The 16,871-nt window shown below is 36.0% G+C and overlaps 1 protein-coding gene across 3 annotated transcripts in view; it reads right to left on the bottom strand.

The window, feature by feature from the left end:
- Positions 1-280: 280 nt before the first annotated feature.
- The window catches only part of CBLB (Cbl proto-oncogene B), a 130,379-nt gene continuing 113,788 nt past the window's right edge, over positions 281-16,871 (bottom strand). For 2 of the 3 annotated variants that reach the window (XM_071561638.1, XM_071561657.1), the window contains exons 15-19: positions 14,788-14,876; positions 14,557-14,688; positions 13,185-13,322; positions 10,528-10,647; positions 281-4,093 (exon numbers count right to left, since the gene is read on the bottom strand). In XM_071561638.1, the coding sequence (XP_071417739.1) occupies positions 3,831-4,093; positions 10,528-10,647; positions 13,185-13,322; positions 14,557-14,688; positions 14,788-14,876 (742 nt within the window). In that variant the 3' untranslated portion in view covers positions 281-3,830. The remainder of the gene's footprint in view (positions 4,094-10,527; positions 10,648-13,184; positions 13,323-14,556; positions 14,689-14,787; positions 14,877-16,871) is intronic. The other variant, XM_071561647.1, reaches the window with a different exon arrangement.

The following is a 16,871-nucleotide window of genomic DNA, read 5'->3' on the forward strand; positions in this document are numbered from 1 at the left end:
TCCTGATATACAACTATTACGTGCACATTCCAAAATTATTGCCAATTTATAAATCTTTACTACTGAAATTTAGAAATGAGGTGATGTATGGGGATATAAAGCAAATGTCCCAATGCAGTGATTCACTTTGTTTTAGAGCAAGGCCTCGTTTTTGTGGCTTATAGGACAAAGGTTTTTAAGGCCCCTACACAGGACAGGATATGTTTCTAAAGTATCATCTTAAAGTGATAATATTCAGTAACAGAGACAGAGTATTGAAAAATCATAGACCAACCCAACATTCTCTTAACATTAATTTTATAAAATACCTTACATGAACAGATAAAGAACTTGAGCATACATAATAACCAAAATTTAAAAAGAATGTTGAATAAAATATAAATTAATTGAACACATCACTAAGTTTGCCACATGTTAGACAATTTTATAAAAGGCATTTTCAGATAAAATAGTTATTTGAAAGAAAATCCTTCAAAATGGAAATTACTGAAGTCCTTTTTCAAGAAGTCACTCCTAAAAGCGCTAAATTCCAGGTCAACAGGCAGTACCTGAACTTGCTTTGAATATGGTGTTCATTTGCCTCAAAATCTGTCAATATTTAAGACACAAATGCTTTCAGGTCAGAGTTGTCAGTGCAAAGTAAAGCTTCAAGCTGAAAATGAGAGAAATATAACAGAAGAAATGATCCCGGTACAAAACTTCCTAAATTCACATTATAAAAATCTGTGCCAGATGCACTCTTGAGATATTGAACATTAACAAATTTTACCAGTGGCCATTTTAGGCTTCCAGCCAAGTCATTAACATGTCTAATCATACTGAATTTCTTTTATCACAATTTAATTTTTTTCTGCTCAGAGTCTTTGGAGAAGGTCTGTGCTGCTGGTGTCCACTTACTCTGTTCAACTTCCGATCCAGCCAATCTGCTCAAAATGCAGTAATTTAACCAGAAGAAGAGAAAAGATGATGGTCTAAAGACTGCAATATTGGAAGAAATACAATAGCACATGTTTCTGAGTTTAACCAACTTTGTTCATCCAAGCACTCTTACTCAAGTCAGTCTTCCTTGCAGTTATACATGTGCATAACAAACTGCCAGGCACAAACCCTGAAGTCTTTCAAAGTTAAAATATGTTTAGAGAACTATGTCTTTAGAGAACTAGACTGCAGCCAGATTAATTTAAGCCTATTAATTCCTACAGAGTAAACATCAACACTCTAGCAAAGCAATTTCATTCCGTTTGGCTTTAAAACTTTTAACCAAAACAGGTTTGAAATACTCTGCGTGTTCCACTATTTAGAAGTGTTATTAGCACACTCATTTGAAGATTAATGGAACTCTTTTCAGGTTACCACTCAGAATAGTGCTCACCAAGTTTTGGGGTTTTTAACACATAAGAAAGTAAGCGTCACTGGTGGTCATAACCAGAAAGGAGAAGGAAAAGTTTAAAAACCTTAATATCAGGCAGTAGTTTCAGTCTCTAATTGAAATATAAAGATATAATTTGTACTGAGATGCTGGATAAAATAAAAAAGAAAATGAGTCTTTATTACAATTCAAAATTTCAAAGCTCAATCTGCAGATTGCTTGTTCATCCTTGTAAAGTATTCTGTTTTTCACTGTCATCATTTCTATGCTGGCAGTTATGCTGGAACCTCATTTCAGTTATTCCAGTACAACCAGAGTGTATAATTTAATAGCATGAATAATTTTGAATTTATAGCTAGCTAAAATGCTACAGTGATGTTGTAAACAAACCAGATGAACAAGAGGGTCTCAAGACTACAAAAAACTTTTTCCCAAAACAGAGGAAAGATATTAACTTGAACTAAAAGCATAGAATATAACTTAAACCTAAACTTTTTGTAAGCTGTACTTGACGAATGAACAATTAAAGGAAGTTGCAAATGTCCTTTTCTGGAACATAAACTCAGAATCATTTGCTTAAATCAAAATGGAACAGAAGCTCTTCCCTACACCTTGAATTCTCCCGATCATTTTTTATCACTGAAGCAGATTAATGATTTCTGTACTACACTTTGTGATGCCACAAAGTAATTTATTTAATTGGTTAAGAGTAAGTTCTTTGATGAAATCATGGACTTTGAGATAACAGAGTAATTTCCAATGGTTGCTCTCAGTTATTCTCAATCCTACAATTCAGCCACTTGCTGGCTTTTAAAAAAATCTTTACAACAAATGCATTGGCTGCTGAAACCTGATCCTGTAAATGATATCAATTTTAGCACTTGCTCAGAGTGAAGGAGAACACTAACAGCTGAAAGGGAATAATGAATATATACTTCACACCCACCATGGCACACTGAAAATTTTCTTATACTGATCACATCTCAAAATGTGAAAAATATTTTAACTACCACATGGTTTTATTTTTTCAACAGTATTAGAATAAAAGAAGATTTCAAAGTTTTCAAAAAACCCCAAGAAAGCAGCAATCTTAAGAATTGTTCTGAAAATATTTGACTCTTATAGCATACTCAGAAGAGAGATGTCTTCTCTCTCTTTACTAAAATTAGAAATATTTTTAATTTGGCTTGCATCGATTTGGGCTCAAAAATAAAACTTTAAAGTCTGAAGTATCACTGACCAAGTAAAGCAAAAATGTATTTCCAACTAAGCTGCTGGAAAGTGAGTGAATGAATTTGGATATTAAACACATACTTAAGAATTATAAAGTGTACGGGAGAGGGAGGAGGTTACTAAAGAACTTTGCAAAAAATATTGCTACAGTAGCATTAGAAATTAACAGTGCATCAAAGATTTAAGGTTTCCAAGTTAATATAAACTGATCCAAGCCACAATAAACCACAGGATAATCACTTAAATGAAAAATTAACCGCAGTCTACTTTACAAAAACTAGAACTGGACTTTATCTAATAACATTAATATGATTGAAAAAGATCCCTTCTAGTCTGGCATCACTCAGATCACAAAGAACTGGTGCCATAATGTGTAATCAAAACACAGTATTATCATATGCATTTGATTTTTTTTTGAACATTTGCAATCAAATACTCAAATTTGAAAGGCATTTTACATGTGAGAATTCAGTATCACTGCTGCATAAAGTGTTTTATTTGTTTGGGATTTTTTTGTGGAAACTGTATATAAAAGAGCTTGGGGACTACAGGTCATGGAATTCATGTTAAACAGAAAGCTGCCCAACATTACCGTCAAAATACCTTTAAAAAGGCAGTTCAAAGGGCAGTTCATAGACAAAATAATGCATTTTACATTCAGATATTTCCTCTCTCAAAAGCAAAGGAATTGCAGAAGAAAAAAAATCAGTAGTGAAGGCCACATACTTTTTGCATTTGATGAGCTGAAATGCAAAAAACAATTAAAGCATCTTGTAAGAGAAAAACAAAACAAAACACAGAACTTCTGGAAAGTGAGGATTTAGTTGATGGAGTGGTCAGCATGGAAACCGTTGGGAATGCTACAGCAGAACTGACTGCAAGTACAAGGGAATAGGAACAGGAACATGGTACAGGCACAAACTAGAAAACTGTAACTTGTAAACAAGAAAAAGCATTTCACAGATTAAAAGTTCTAGAGAAGTAAACTTCTTTAAATTACTTTGTCAGTTCAACCCTGATTTAAAAAAGTATGGCTAGCAAAAATACATAAGCCTCAGCATATTTATAAGTCTTGATCAGAGCAGCCATGAGCCTTTGATAAACGGCTGGAAACAAACACCCTTCTACTAAGGATGAAAGAAAAATATTCCATTCTTTTCTTCTTATTATTCCCCAGTCCACAAGTGTACATGCAGAATTCATATTCTCCAAGAAAATCTTGATGCTGCTATAGATTGAGACGTGGGGAGACTGGTGGAGGAAAACAGACGAACTCTCTTAAAATACTACGGGCCACGTCAACATTATTCTGGGCAATTTCAAGTGCCCTCTTGACTTCTTCAAAGGAATAGCCCTCTCCCATAAGTTTTGCAATTTTTGCATCCACATTTTCCATGGAACTGTCAGAGCTATATGCTTTCCTGTGATGTATTTCTGGTGCAGTTCTCCGAGGAAGTGGTTTAGGGGGCCTGGCTGGTGCTTGTGTACCATCTGCGAAAAACAAAAGAGATAGAAATCATTATAAACTGGTTTAAGATTGTTTTATAGGTAGGCCAAGCCTCATGAAACAGTTTAAAAAGTAAAATTCTAAAGAAACATGAAGAAATATTTAGGTTAACTGATTTATGTATATTTAAAATTTGGACAGAAGCTGAAGTCCTGAAGAACATCATAAATGGAAATAATGTAGTAATATACTAAAATAATATGATAAGAACATGCAATTTAAAATCTGGATTATCCAAAGTTAGAAGAAAAAAAAGGTATGCTGGAACAACAAAGATGGTGAACATAGCCAGTCAAAATTTTAAAGGCTTTCCACTCTCAACCCAATTTGAAAACTTTCACTTAGTTTTAAAAAACCCCAACCAATAAACCCACAAACGAGTGAAACCCAACCACAAATCTGATCACACTTTTATTGAGAACTGTAAGTTTTGCAGAAGAGGAATCCAGACAAATATGCCCAAGGGAGAAAAATTCTTCACTTATTGGTACACCTTGCAGATTCTTTGCAGTCAATTGCAGTTCATTTTATGCACAGCAGCTACATATAAGTACATAAAAAACTGGTTTCTCAGTAAAACAAACCCTCTAGTCCAATTATTCTCATGGTGAGAACAGAACACGATCCTTGCTCTCCAGTCTCCCTTTGGAAATATCTCCCTTTTCTTATCTTCTATGGAAAGGTTACCTTCACAGTTAATGCTGGTGGCTGACATTCCTGATGTGCTGGTGAAAAAAAGCTAATATTCAAACTTGCTAATCTTCTCAGTCAAAGAGTTTCATGCTCAAGTAAACTTGGTACTTTACTGAAACTTCCTTATCCTCACTGATTCCCCAATAAGAGGCTTAAATACAAGCAGGCATAGTGCAGAAAGCACTTCTAAGAGCAAAGTATTTAAAAAATTTTAAAAAGCCTTTAATCCCTCAAAAAGGGTTGTAAAAAGTCCCATCAACATTGACTTTGATAGATAAATTAAGGGAATTTCTGGCTGTGATACTTCTTGTTTACTTACACTGGCAGCAATGGCATTTTGCAGTGCTAAGTACTTCAGAGACAGTTTTTTAGGGAGGGAAGAAATCTTGTATTTCAGGTATTCTTGTTAAAACACGCTACCTTATAATAACACTGGATAGATAGAGAGAACTAGAATTCAACTGAGTGCATTAAACATTTCAGATGAATGAAAACAGTTGACACTAGTGCATGTCTAACAAAGGTGCATGTTTTTCCATCCATTCAGATGAGAGTGTTGCTATAAAAATTAATTTCACTTCTTAACCCAGAGAAGATAGCAATACATTAGTAAGATGGTGATATTCATATAACAAATGAATGAAAGAAATTTGATTAAAGATTTACAGTTAAGGGGCTATGACCTACAGATAGTAAGGGCTATTTCAGGTTTGTTGTGAATATTTTCTCTCTCTGAAGATGGAAGGAATTATGTAAATGATAAGCATTCTAATAAACACATCTGAAGCAGATCTAAACCTGCTATGGAGGTGTGGAAGATCAATGAAACAAACTGGTCTGAGAAATTAACTATAGCTGGGGAAATGTGGTTAATCACCAAAAATCAAATCAGAAACAAGTTCAAATTTCTCATTTCAGTTATTTTAGAAAACTCAAGACTGTAAATGAGTAATATTATTTATGCTTAAAACAATGGCACATCATGTTAGAAACAATCACTAATATTTCAAACTGTTTTAATATGTATGTTTCATTAGGGACTTCATTTCTACAGAGCATAAAACAAAATTAATTTACAAACTTTACATTTTCCCCTGGGCTTGAAGTACAGAAGAAATTTCTCATGCAAAGATCAGATCCTTCTGTGTATGTTTGCTTCGTAAGGATATATTTTGCTCTACTCAGTCTAATACAGGCCTAAAACTGAAGTTATTGTTTAAAATCTTCACTTTTCTGAAGCTTTCAAACAAACCTTATTAAGCATTCACACAATTTAGAAAGATCATTTTTAATTCTGCCAGCAGATTTGCAGCATAGGCATTTTATTCTCACAACAGTGACATCTCTCTATAGCACAGATACTTTAAGATCTTCAGCACTCTCTCCCTCAATTCCCTTTTTTTTTTTAAGTGCTGACATCTCTTTCAATATCTTTGCATCCATATAAAATTCTAGCTAAAGCTGGGTATCATACTGGATCCTGAGCTTAAAGATACTAAGCCTAAGCTGCATGTCCATCTGGACACTGAGATAGAGGTATTAAGCAGGACTTTTCTTCCCCACTCTTATCCTCTCTGATGTTTCAGCCACCATGGAAGTCTAACTAAAAATTCAAATAGATTTTCTAATTATGTAATTCAATTAATGGTTTCTACAGCAAGGAGCTTCCTCTATCATTCACATTTCTGTAATTCAGCGCTAGATTTAACCCTTGGGTAACAGGTTAGTATAAAGGCAGACACAGGCTCATTTAGTAAGTGTTTAAAAAGCATGGAAAAGGTAATGAGAGCTCTGTGGCACAGTGGGAAGAGGCTATTTGTAATGATGACAATTGCCTATTCCTCTCTGCTGTGATATGCCCTTCTTTTCTTCAATGGTTGCTTCTCCTCTATGTTCCACAGTGTTTCACCGACAGACAGAGAAGCATCAGAGAAGAAGGTGACAGAGGCTTGTTGTGCAAGGCCCTCTGCTGAACAGCACCAAGCAGCTACATCTAATGTAACTGGGGCACAGGTACAAAGCACATCGAAGGGACATCTGTACAAACTCAGAGAGCAGAGAGAAAGTGAGAAAGGAGTCACTGCACACATTGCTCCATCAAGCTGTTAGGCATGTTCTTCATATTTTGCATTACTGTGGCACATTATTGCCCCTAATGTTAATTGAAATCCACCCTAAAACAATATTTCTGTGTAAAGGAATTCAAATTTTCACAGAAGTGTTTTAATGAGACCATATGAGTGAATAGGCAGCTTGTAAATGTACCTAACTAACCTTTTGAATCCATTTCTTACAGAATAACTAAGTTCAGCAAATATATCTATCTTAGAGGCTTAATTTTAATTTTTCCTTTCTCTCTTATCATTAGCTGTGCTTGGGTAAAATATGCTAACTATTAGCAATATCATAGAATCATAGAATGGCTTGAGTTGGAAGGGACATTAAAGACCATCTAGTTCCAACTCCTCTGCTACAGATGGGCAAGAACACCTTCCACTAGACCAGGTTGCTCCAAGCCCCATCCAACCTGGTCTTGAATGCTTCCAGGGATGATGCATCCACAACTTCTCTGGACAACCTCAGTGCCTCACCATCTTCACAGTAAATAATTTCTTCCTAATATCTAATCTAAACCTGCCTTCTTTCAGTTTGAAGCCATTCCCCCTTGTTCTGTCTCTATGTGCCCTTGCAAAAAGTCTCCAGCGTCCTTGTAGTCTCCCTTCACATACTTGAAGTCTGCCATGAGGTCACCTTGAAGCCTTCTCTTCTCCATATTGAACAATTCCAACTCTCAGTCTGTCTTCATAGGAGAGGTGCCCCATCCCTCTAATCATGGCCGTCCCTCTGGACTTGCTCCAAAAGGTCAAGGTACTTCCTATACTGGGGACCCCATCACCTCCTTTGATCTGCTGCCCATCCTGCTCTTGCGGTAGCCCAGGATATGACTGACTTTCTGGGCTCTGAGCACACATTGCCAGCTCATGTCCAGTCTCTTATCCACCAGCACCCTCAAGTCCTATCTTCTTCTCTCACTGTTCTTGTAATGATTTTAAACAGTTATATAAGAAGTTTGAGAAACTATGCCTTTACTGTAGTAAGTTGCATAGCTGAGTACTATTTCTTAAATACTGTATACCTGGCTGAATTAGAATAAATTTCTTGTTACATGTTAACAATGCAGTTAAACATCATGACAGTAATCTTAAAAACAGTGAAAGTGAGGCAGAGAAGTTAAAGGACTCCCCATGCTACTCTAGGGCCCCAGTGGCTAAATTATAATTAGATTTTAGAGTGAAATCTAATTTTTTTCAGCTAGTTCAAAGAATCAGCTTACAAAAGCACTGAAATGAAGAATTTCCTAAGTGCACTGTTTAGTTCAGAATAAATGCAAAAGTTCTGAATACAGCTACGCTCTTTACATTGTCTTTTTAAATCATAGATGAAGGTGAACCAGTTCATCCTGAAGCTCATCAGTTCTGTCTCTGGAATTACTGCCACTGTAAAAACAACTTTCCAATTAAGAGAATGACATGATCTATCACATAGTTTTCATCTAATTGAAATTAAATGGAATATCTTCCTGCATATCATGCTGACTTAGAATGATATTTATATAAAAGTTGATATGTGTTTCAGAAGATGGCTGTGGGAAACATACAGATAGAAAAGTATTTATTAAGTGACATCAGAGCTCCAAGTTCTTAAGCAGCAAGCACCGTGCAGTAATTTAGGAAAAATAAAAATTGCTGTACCATAGTGTCCTAGTTGAGCAGGAGGGACCAGTTGACAGTGTGTGGGGGTGATCAAAGCTGTGTATTCTATCCCCTCTATTCATTCCCCAAGGACAATGAGCCATTAGCAGCAGCTGCCCAGGGAGCCATTATCACCTTCACACTCAGCCTGAGGGGGTGGAGCTGCTAATGGGCCATCAACAGTTCAATACCCCCTGGCTCCCAGAGTTAATCACCCACTGTGTGAGTCCCTGCCCAGGGGGAGGGACTGGGTGCTCCCTGAGGGTACATAAGTAGTGGGTAAGAAGACTTTGGTAACCTCTCACCAGATCCAGAGGAGCAGCAGGACCTCGACAGGAGGACATCACCGCTCTCGCCCAGACCACAGCCCTCGCCGGCACCAACAGGTTTTTCATTTCCTTTTGCTGTGGACTTGGGGGAGCCACAGGGGTCTCAGCACAAGGGCAAACAAACCCCCTTGGGTTTGTGCCCCAGGACATTGGGTTATACTGCCGGGTTTTTGCGAGCTGAAAGCAATTTCCCTTTTGTGTCAGTGTTTTTATTGTAATATTATTATTAAATTTTAGGTCTGACTTATAATCTCTCTCTTGTGGTGAGTTCATTTCCCCTGCTGGTTCGCCTTTAAACCAGCACACATAGAATTGCAAGAATTGCAGGAAAACTCCATAGTTTTAAAAGTAGTTGCATTGTCTTATTTCATATTATAAGAAAACTCAAAGCATCCTAAATACATCAGGGTTAGCATTGTAAGACAAATAGATGCCTCATCATGTCACTTATAAAAAGTGTTATAAACCTTTTTTTCCCCCTAACAATAGGAAACAAAAAGAGAAACACTCTTATATTTGTAAAGGTATTATCTCAAAAGAAACAGTATTTACCAAAGGCATCACAGCAATTCTCAGTTGTGCTATTCATTAAAAAGTAAGCAAGTCTGAAGAGTGCCACAGAAATTTTCTGTCATTTAACTTGGAAAAATATATTCTTTATTTCATACATTCCAGCAGAGTGAAATTATGTACTCTTAAGAGTGAAACATAATTATTACTTAAAAATATATCTTTTTTTCCAGTTGAGAATGTTGCAACACCAGTGATCGTTACAAGTGTAAGCCTAGAGAAATGTCTCTTCCTTTCCTTATGCATTAGAAAGTCTTCATACACAAGTTTCTCTTATCTGGGGAATGATTAATGGTTCAAACATCACTTGGCTCTTTCTTTGTGTGGTCTCTCCATAGAGCAAAATAATGTAGGAGGGACAATCCTCCCCCATTCCCAAGTACCATGCACACCTAAAGAAAAGCAAATTTGTCTAAAAATTGGTCAAAGTACTTTGAAATACTGTTATTATTTTAATTAATTTGGGCAGCTTTTCTTTAAATCCTATTTGAGTTGTGTGAAAACCATAAGGGAGATTTCTTTGGCTTCTACTGTACCCGTTCCATTGAAAAGACTGAATTTGAAGTGATTTTGATTTTTGTTGTTTTATTAAGAAATACCTTAAAATTTTCTTAGAAATTCATACACATTAGCAATAAAGACCAGAAAACGACAATACTTTAGAGAGTGAAGCTACATTATTTTTTTTAAGAAGAAATGAAACAAAGCTGGAATTGAGATGCTTGTGCTCCCTGCAGGACTTCTGATCTCCTGTGAGCATTAAAGGTGGCAGAAAAATCTCTGCCTTTCACAAAAAATAAGAAACACTGAAACTCACATAAGCATTCAGTTTGGCAGTTGAATGCTGATAAAATTGATACCATACTATCTACACCTACAAACAACAGGTAGCCACTTTTACCTGGACTGCAGAACATTTAATGTCTGTTATCCTTTAATAATATCACACTTTTGTAAAACAGTATTACCACTGCCATTTGATGCCCAGAATAACAAAAACGTCATTGGGCTTTACTAATGAAAGTTATTTGCTTCATAAAGTTGTAATTTTCTACAAGAATAGCTTTTTCTTACCAGAAGATGGGGGAAGTTGATCGTAGTCTTGTGATGTCCTATTTGTTTTGACATTTTCTCCAGTTACTCTACGAGCAGGTGGCAAAGGAACATGACCAGTTATTGGATCAAAATGGGGGTCTGTAATAACAGAAAAAAAAAGGTGTTTTAGAAAAATTAGAATTATTATATAAGGGAGGGCTGATGCATAGAAGCTATGATTAAAATATTCTTCCTCCACAGAAAGGAACCAGAAATCCAGAGGTCTTCCTCCACAGTACATGCATATGGCACATACACATCCAAATTCAGTATTTGCGTAGTACACACATAAGCATGTTTTGAAGTGACAAACACAAAGAGCACAGGTCAAAGGTGGTCTATCCTGCACTGACCATGTCTCTTCTGTTCACATCCAAGAGGTACTTTTCAATAACCCAACACTGACACTGCTAAAACTGTGGCTGGCAAGGCATGGAGAGATTGTAATGCCCAAAGCAGCACAGTTAGAAATATCCCATTTATTCAGTTTTGTTAGGGCTTCATTACATTTTTGTGCTTTGCAGTTCACAAAGACTCCAGACAGATTTCCTAATCATACAGTCCCAGCCAAGGGTAAATATTACAGGTACAGAATTTAAAAACTGAGAGACATTCATAGTCCTGGCATATTGTGTCTTCCTTTCCTTTGAGGGTTTTGGGGCTTTTTTGGCTGCCAAAGGTGGCACTGAACAAGTGCAACATCATCCTGGATCTGGCTTCTGCTCTGGGCTCATAAGAGGGTTTCTATGTGAGTGCAACTTTTTGCTGGTGTTGATGATGAGATTATTATTCTAATCTGACAGGCTCTGATGGATAGCTGAGAAATCACCCTCAAGTCTTGTACGGAAACCAATCATCAAAAGCTCATCATAAATCATCTACAGCAGATTATGTGACAAGATACAAAGTGAGTAATACAGCTTTAGAAATACCATATGAATAAAAAAAGACCAATTCAAACCATGCATGCCTAAGTAGATGCATGCATCCCTAAGACTAATGAAAACTGCTGCTATAAGATTGTATTCCCTGTGCAAATATGAAGAACAATACACGGCTGTAGATACATATTCCAGAAACTCTTTAAAAGCTATTACATGTTTTTTTAACACTCTCAGTGACATTTCTTAGATTATTTGGAAGTAACAGTTAAAAATGTAAAACTCCACATGTTTCTGGGAACTGGACACAGACAGATGGAGCTTGTGGGCATCTATGTGTGAGGGCTTCTATTTTTCCTCCATTCCCCTTAGAACTGAATGGTGCATTGTGTGTTTCTGCATCAAATGATACAACTGAGGCACCCATTGAGACTGGATTGTTGAAGATTACATTATTTTTATTTTGAAGTGCAAAAGATAAACTAATTTCCCTTGTCCTGTATTTATGAAGATCAAGCTCTAAATTTTGTAATGTGGTAAGTCTTTTTACCTAGAAGAATTCAGAGGCTTATATGAGAAAGTAAAACACTGGGCTGAATTTGTATTATAAAACATACACAGCTTTGGCAAATTACTCAATGTCAGGCCTTGACTGATGTCAAAACATACATAATAAGAACATTCCAGAAAAGGTCACTGCAGTTCAACACCTAAAGTAGTTCCCTTTCATCCCACAGTGAGTACCATTCACACAGGTCAGCCAAACCCCTGACAACCTGTGAGGCCATTACAGAGTTGCTCATGATTGCCTGTCATCTACATTCTGGCCTATGTGTGATACCACCTCCAAAATATTTCAATTTATCCTTCTCCTTACAGCTTCTATGAAAAACGGATAAGGAGAAGATGACATCTAACCACACCACCAGGTAGAGCATCACTGAAAATGTTCACAGAAAAGGTAAACTTAAGACACCAACATCCTTGCACAAGGGGAAAAAAAAATCATTTCACATTCATGCACTATAACCCACAAAAATCCTGTTGTAAACCATATCATAATCAGCAAATGTTTCAACTTAATTAACCTGACAATCAAATGCTTTTCAACTCAAAGAAAAAATCATGAATTGTGAACATAGCTTTTATACCTTTCACAAGCAAAATAACAGACTGAAAGCGTCACAGTGACTTACAGGGAGAGATAGGTGAAAACTTGACTTTGTAAAATGGTCATTTGACTTAGCAAAAAAGGTTATGAACCTCAGGACCCAGCAACTGTTTTCATGATTCATACAGTTCTGTGGCAAAATTTTGCAACAGCTCAAAAAAAGCAGAATGTTATTTTCCCTTATTTTCTAGTTTTCCTCAAGTTTCAACCTGAAAATAAACTCCATGAATTATGTTTTATTATTGAAAACAATAGAGTTGACAAAAGGTTACAGATCAGTAGTATCACAGATTATAATAGAAAATTTGGTGCAAGTTATAAATCTTATTAGAAAAGTACAATTTACCAAAATGTCTTACTTGGTATAGAAATATTGACATTATTTTATTATTATGTGATAATGAAAAGTGAAGTCCTTCTATTTTCTGAGTTTCTTCACCTCCACCATTAAAAAGAATTGATTTTTTAATATTTGTATAATTAATTCTGAAGCCTGATGACAACTTTATCACTGAACAGATAAGCTTCTGAAGTAAAGGAAAATGAAAACGAAATAAATTATGCTGCTTGCTCTGTATTCCTACCAGAATGAAGGAAGAGTTCATGTCCTGAAGAAGGTCGGCTTCCTGAGCCAGCAGGTTTTGTGTGCTCAATCATGCTGTGCCGAGCAGGCGGTGGTGGGGGTGGCAGTGAAGGGGGTGAGTTATCAAATGTGTCTTCACCTGCATTTTGGAAACAAATTATGAGATGAGCACAACTTCATTAACAACTGCATAATAAATAACGTTATTTTTCTCTGACTGCTGAGGCCTTTACTCCCAGGTTCATCTAAGCAGTTCAGTGACTCCAGTAATGAAACTGTAAACCTAGGATTGAACTATGCAAAATCTCCTCTAAAACATGCTCTGAATGACCTTACTCAGAGCTCAGTTTCTTTTCTGGGATGGGAGGAGAGATTGCTTTTAGAGAATCAATTGCAAAGAGTGTATTATAGGGAGAGCTCACTGACTATCATTGTAGAGTAACAGCTGTGTTTCAGTGGTTAAGCAAATATATTTATACACAAACGCCAGTGCTGACTACATTAGATATGCTACATTTATACTGTCTATTATCTTTATCTGCTGTTCTGAAGTTCCAGCTTCAGATATAAACTGAATTTTCCAAAGCTTGGCAAAAGAATGTAACCCTTGCACAAAGTTAGCGCAGACAGGACTGGAGTTACCAAGCAGTGTGATTTTTATGTATTCTTTTGCCTTCAATTCTCCTGCAACTCAGCAAGCCAGTAAGGACCAAACAGAGCATAGTGCAGGAACAAGGCAAATGTTCAGAAGGTGTCATGGAACCACAAAATCGGATGATGACATATATGCATAAACACGATCATGCAGCTGAATTTGTCAGTGAAGGCGGGTGGTGGCCAAGCACAGCACCATTATTTATGTAGAGATCAAGGATTTTTGTGTAGAAGAACAGAGCAGAAATCAGGGCTGGAAAAATAGCTTTTGGTAACTGTAGACAGCAGTGAGTTTTGAACTGCCCCTTGGCAGTATAACAAAAACCAGAAATAAACTTATTAATTAGTGGTTTGGCTTTTTACATAAATACCATCTCTTTGACATTTTTTGTATTTGATAAAATAAATGCAATTATTTAAGTTACGATAGGAAATTCCCTCCAGTATTACATTAAATTGCAATGCTCAAAGTTCTTAGTAAGAGATAATTAAAATTTATTTTAGGGAAAATGGTTTTACCATTCTGTATGGCTTGAATACAGATTTAGTATGCCTTTTGGTCTGTCTCATGTGAGGGCTTACAGACAGACTCCAAGTACAGACCATTGACACAAACATACTCTTAGCATACTCGACAGTGTTTGTTTTTCAGTAAACATGGCATTTAGTTCATCCAGGCAATGTTAACTATTACATGTAATCAGCAAAAAGTCTGCAACCTAAAGGGGGCACCAGAAGATCATAATCGGAGGGTGTCCTGTTGAGCAAAGAGCTGTGTTTTGGGTTGTCTCTGGTAGGAGGTCGTGCAGGTGGCAAAGGTACCGGAAGAGTAGGTGCATCATAGACATCTCCTGAATGACACAATCACAAGAAGTGAATGTTTTCTTGCTGTACCCCTAGAACAGCACAAAGCACATTTTCTTGATAAATAGTGAAAAATAAAAACATACCTAACTCTGGATGTTTTGATTTCTTTATCTCAGAAGTAGTACTGTGTGTTCCATTCGTTACTCCAGCACATTGACCATTCTCACATACCCTGAAGACAGACATTAAGCAGGAAGCAATCAACCAATTAGCCAAGCATTAGCTCCCAGAATGACCAAATACCTGTGCTACATGGAAATGAATGAAAGACCAATTTTAAAATTTACATTTTTTTTATATTGAGAGCAGATGCCAGTTACCCATCAATAAAACTGTTTTGAAGAATTATACTGCTTTCTTGGTGAGATATGGACATGGCTTAAATAACTTAATGCTGCAACACAAGTTAGAGGAAGAACTAACATTAAACACAGTCCTCACTTCAGAGCTCAAGTCATTAGTTTATTCACACAGTTAATTCCCAGATTCAATCCTATTTTGCCTTCCCAGATGTTGATTTTTCCCTAGCAGAAATATGAAAAAGGGAAATGTGGATTTTTGTAATTATCCAGATTGAAGTACACAGAAAAGCCATCAAACAAATTAAAAGAATAACAAAAAAATTCTGAACAGAGCACCACAACACACCACTAATAATAACAAATTTCCACTAAACTCTTCACCAAACATTAAAAAAACCCACCAAAAATTCACAAAATTGAACTAGCCAAAAATGCTTTGCAGGAATCTATTCATTTCTGTATCAAAATGCTGAGTCTTGCTGATTTTTCTACCACAGTTTACTGATTTTTTTTGAAATGGAAGCATATTACAACCTCAAAATTAAACAACAGTATCAAATTGAATATGAAAATCAGCCAACCAAACAGTATGAAGTGCCTATAATCTTGCCAAAAATACTGGAGTTTATTTTTGCAATATGACTTCATGTTCAAATATGGCAGAGAAAAACACAGAACGAGCCTTTTCATAATACTCAATATTGTTTAAAGAAACATGAAATAACTAGGAAATTACTCCTGTCACTGGAATTGTGAACCCTACATATTCAGAAAAAACAGAGTTTCTTTGGAATAAGGCCACCATGCTAAACAATTCCAGCTTTAAAATAAAAATCCCAACTCACCATCCACCCTTATTACTAAATATTTGGAAATCTGCTAGAGTTATATACAGCTAAAATTTCAGATCTTGGGGTTTTACCAATAGTATTAATAAATCTGTCAGCTTTGGTCATATGGAAAGGAGGAATTAATAGAGGTCTGGAATCACTTAGAATATATAAACAGGAAAGAGGAAGTGAAAGTGTGCTTTTTGTCCCCCAGAGTTACAACTAGGAGTAATGAAATTATTCTTACATTGACTGCAAAATTAAAAAAAAAAAAGCCCCTAATGGTAAGAATGGTATGAATTAATTCCCCCAGAGAAGTGGTAGAGGAAGTGTTCCTCAACATATACACTAAGTAATTAAGAATATTTTCTACTATAATTTTAATCTATTCTGCATTTTCAATAATGTAACGAGCCACAGGCAGCAAGATAACTTCACATGGCACCTCTTCATAAGTGTTCAGTTCATAATTAGCCCAGCTAAGTGATCAGTTTACAAACAACACTGAAATATCTGTTGACATCAACAGTAAACACCAAAAGGAAGGGCAGCAAATGAGCACTAACAAGCAAGATTTCTGTCCTATTCATTTTTGGAAAAAGCTTTATTAGGAAAAGATAGTGAATGTAATAAACTAATATTCTTCTAATAATAGCCTAATTAGTAATGCTGAAATTCTTTCCCTCCATTGCTTATTGCTGAACTTGCCCCACACCTGGGAAGAGTTGATCAGCTGTAACAAACTAGACAATTAACTGATCTGCTAGAAATTAAGATTGAATAACTTTTTGCATTATTTTTGTAATACTTTCAGCATTCTTGTATCTACTGGTAAAAGAGTAAAAAGTCTTAGAGGCAATACAAATTTGGGAGAAGGATGGAAGAATTAAATAGTTCCAAAATTACAAAACATACAGAAGAAATTTAGTAGGCTCTTTAGCTTACTGAATACTTCAAATATTATCCAAGAAGTAAAGTAGTAACACTTAGGAGAGAGATAAAAGAAAGCGACAGTGGAGGAAAGAACTGAAATGT

Source organism: Pithys albifrons, chromosome 1 (assembly GCF_047495875.1).
Source record: "Pithys albifrons albifrons isolate INPA30051 chromosome 1, PitAlb_v1, whole genome shotgun sequence".
Taxonomy (NCBI): domain Eukaryota; kingdom Metazoa; phylum Chordata; class Aves; order Passeriformes; family Thamnophilidae; genus Pithys; species Pithys albifrons.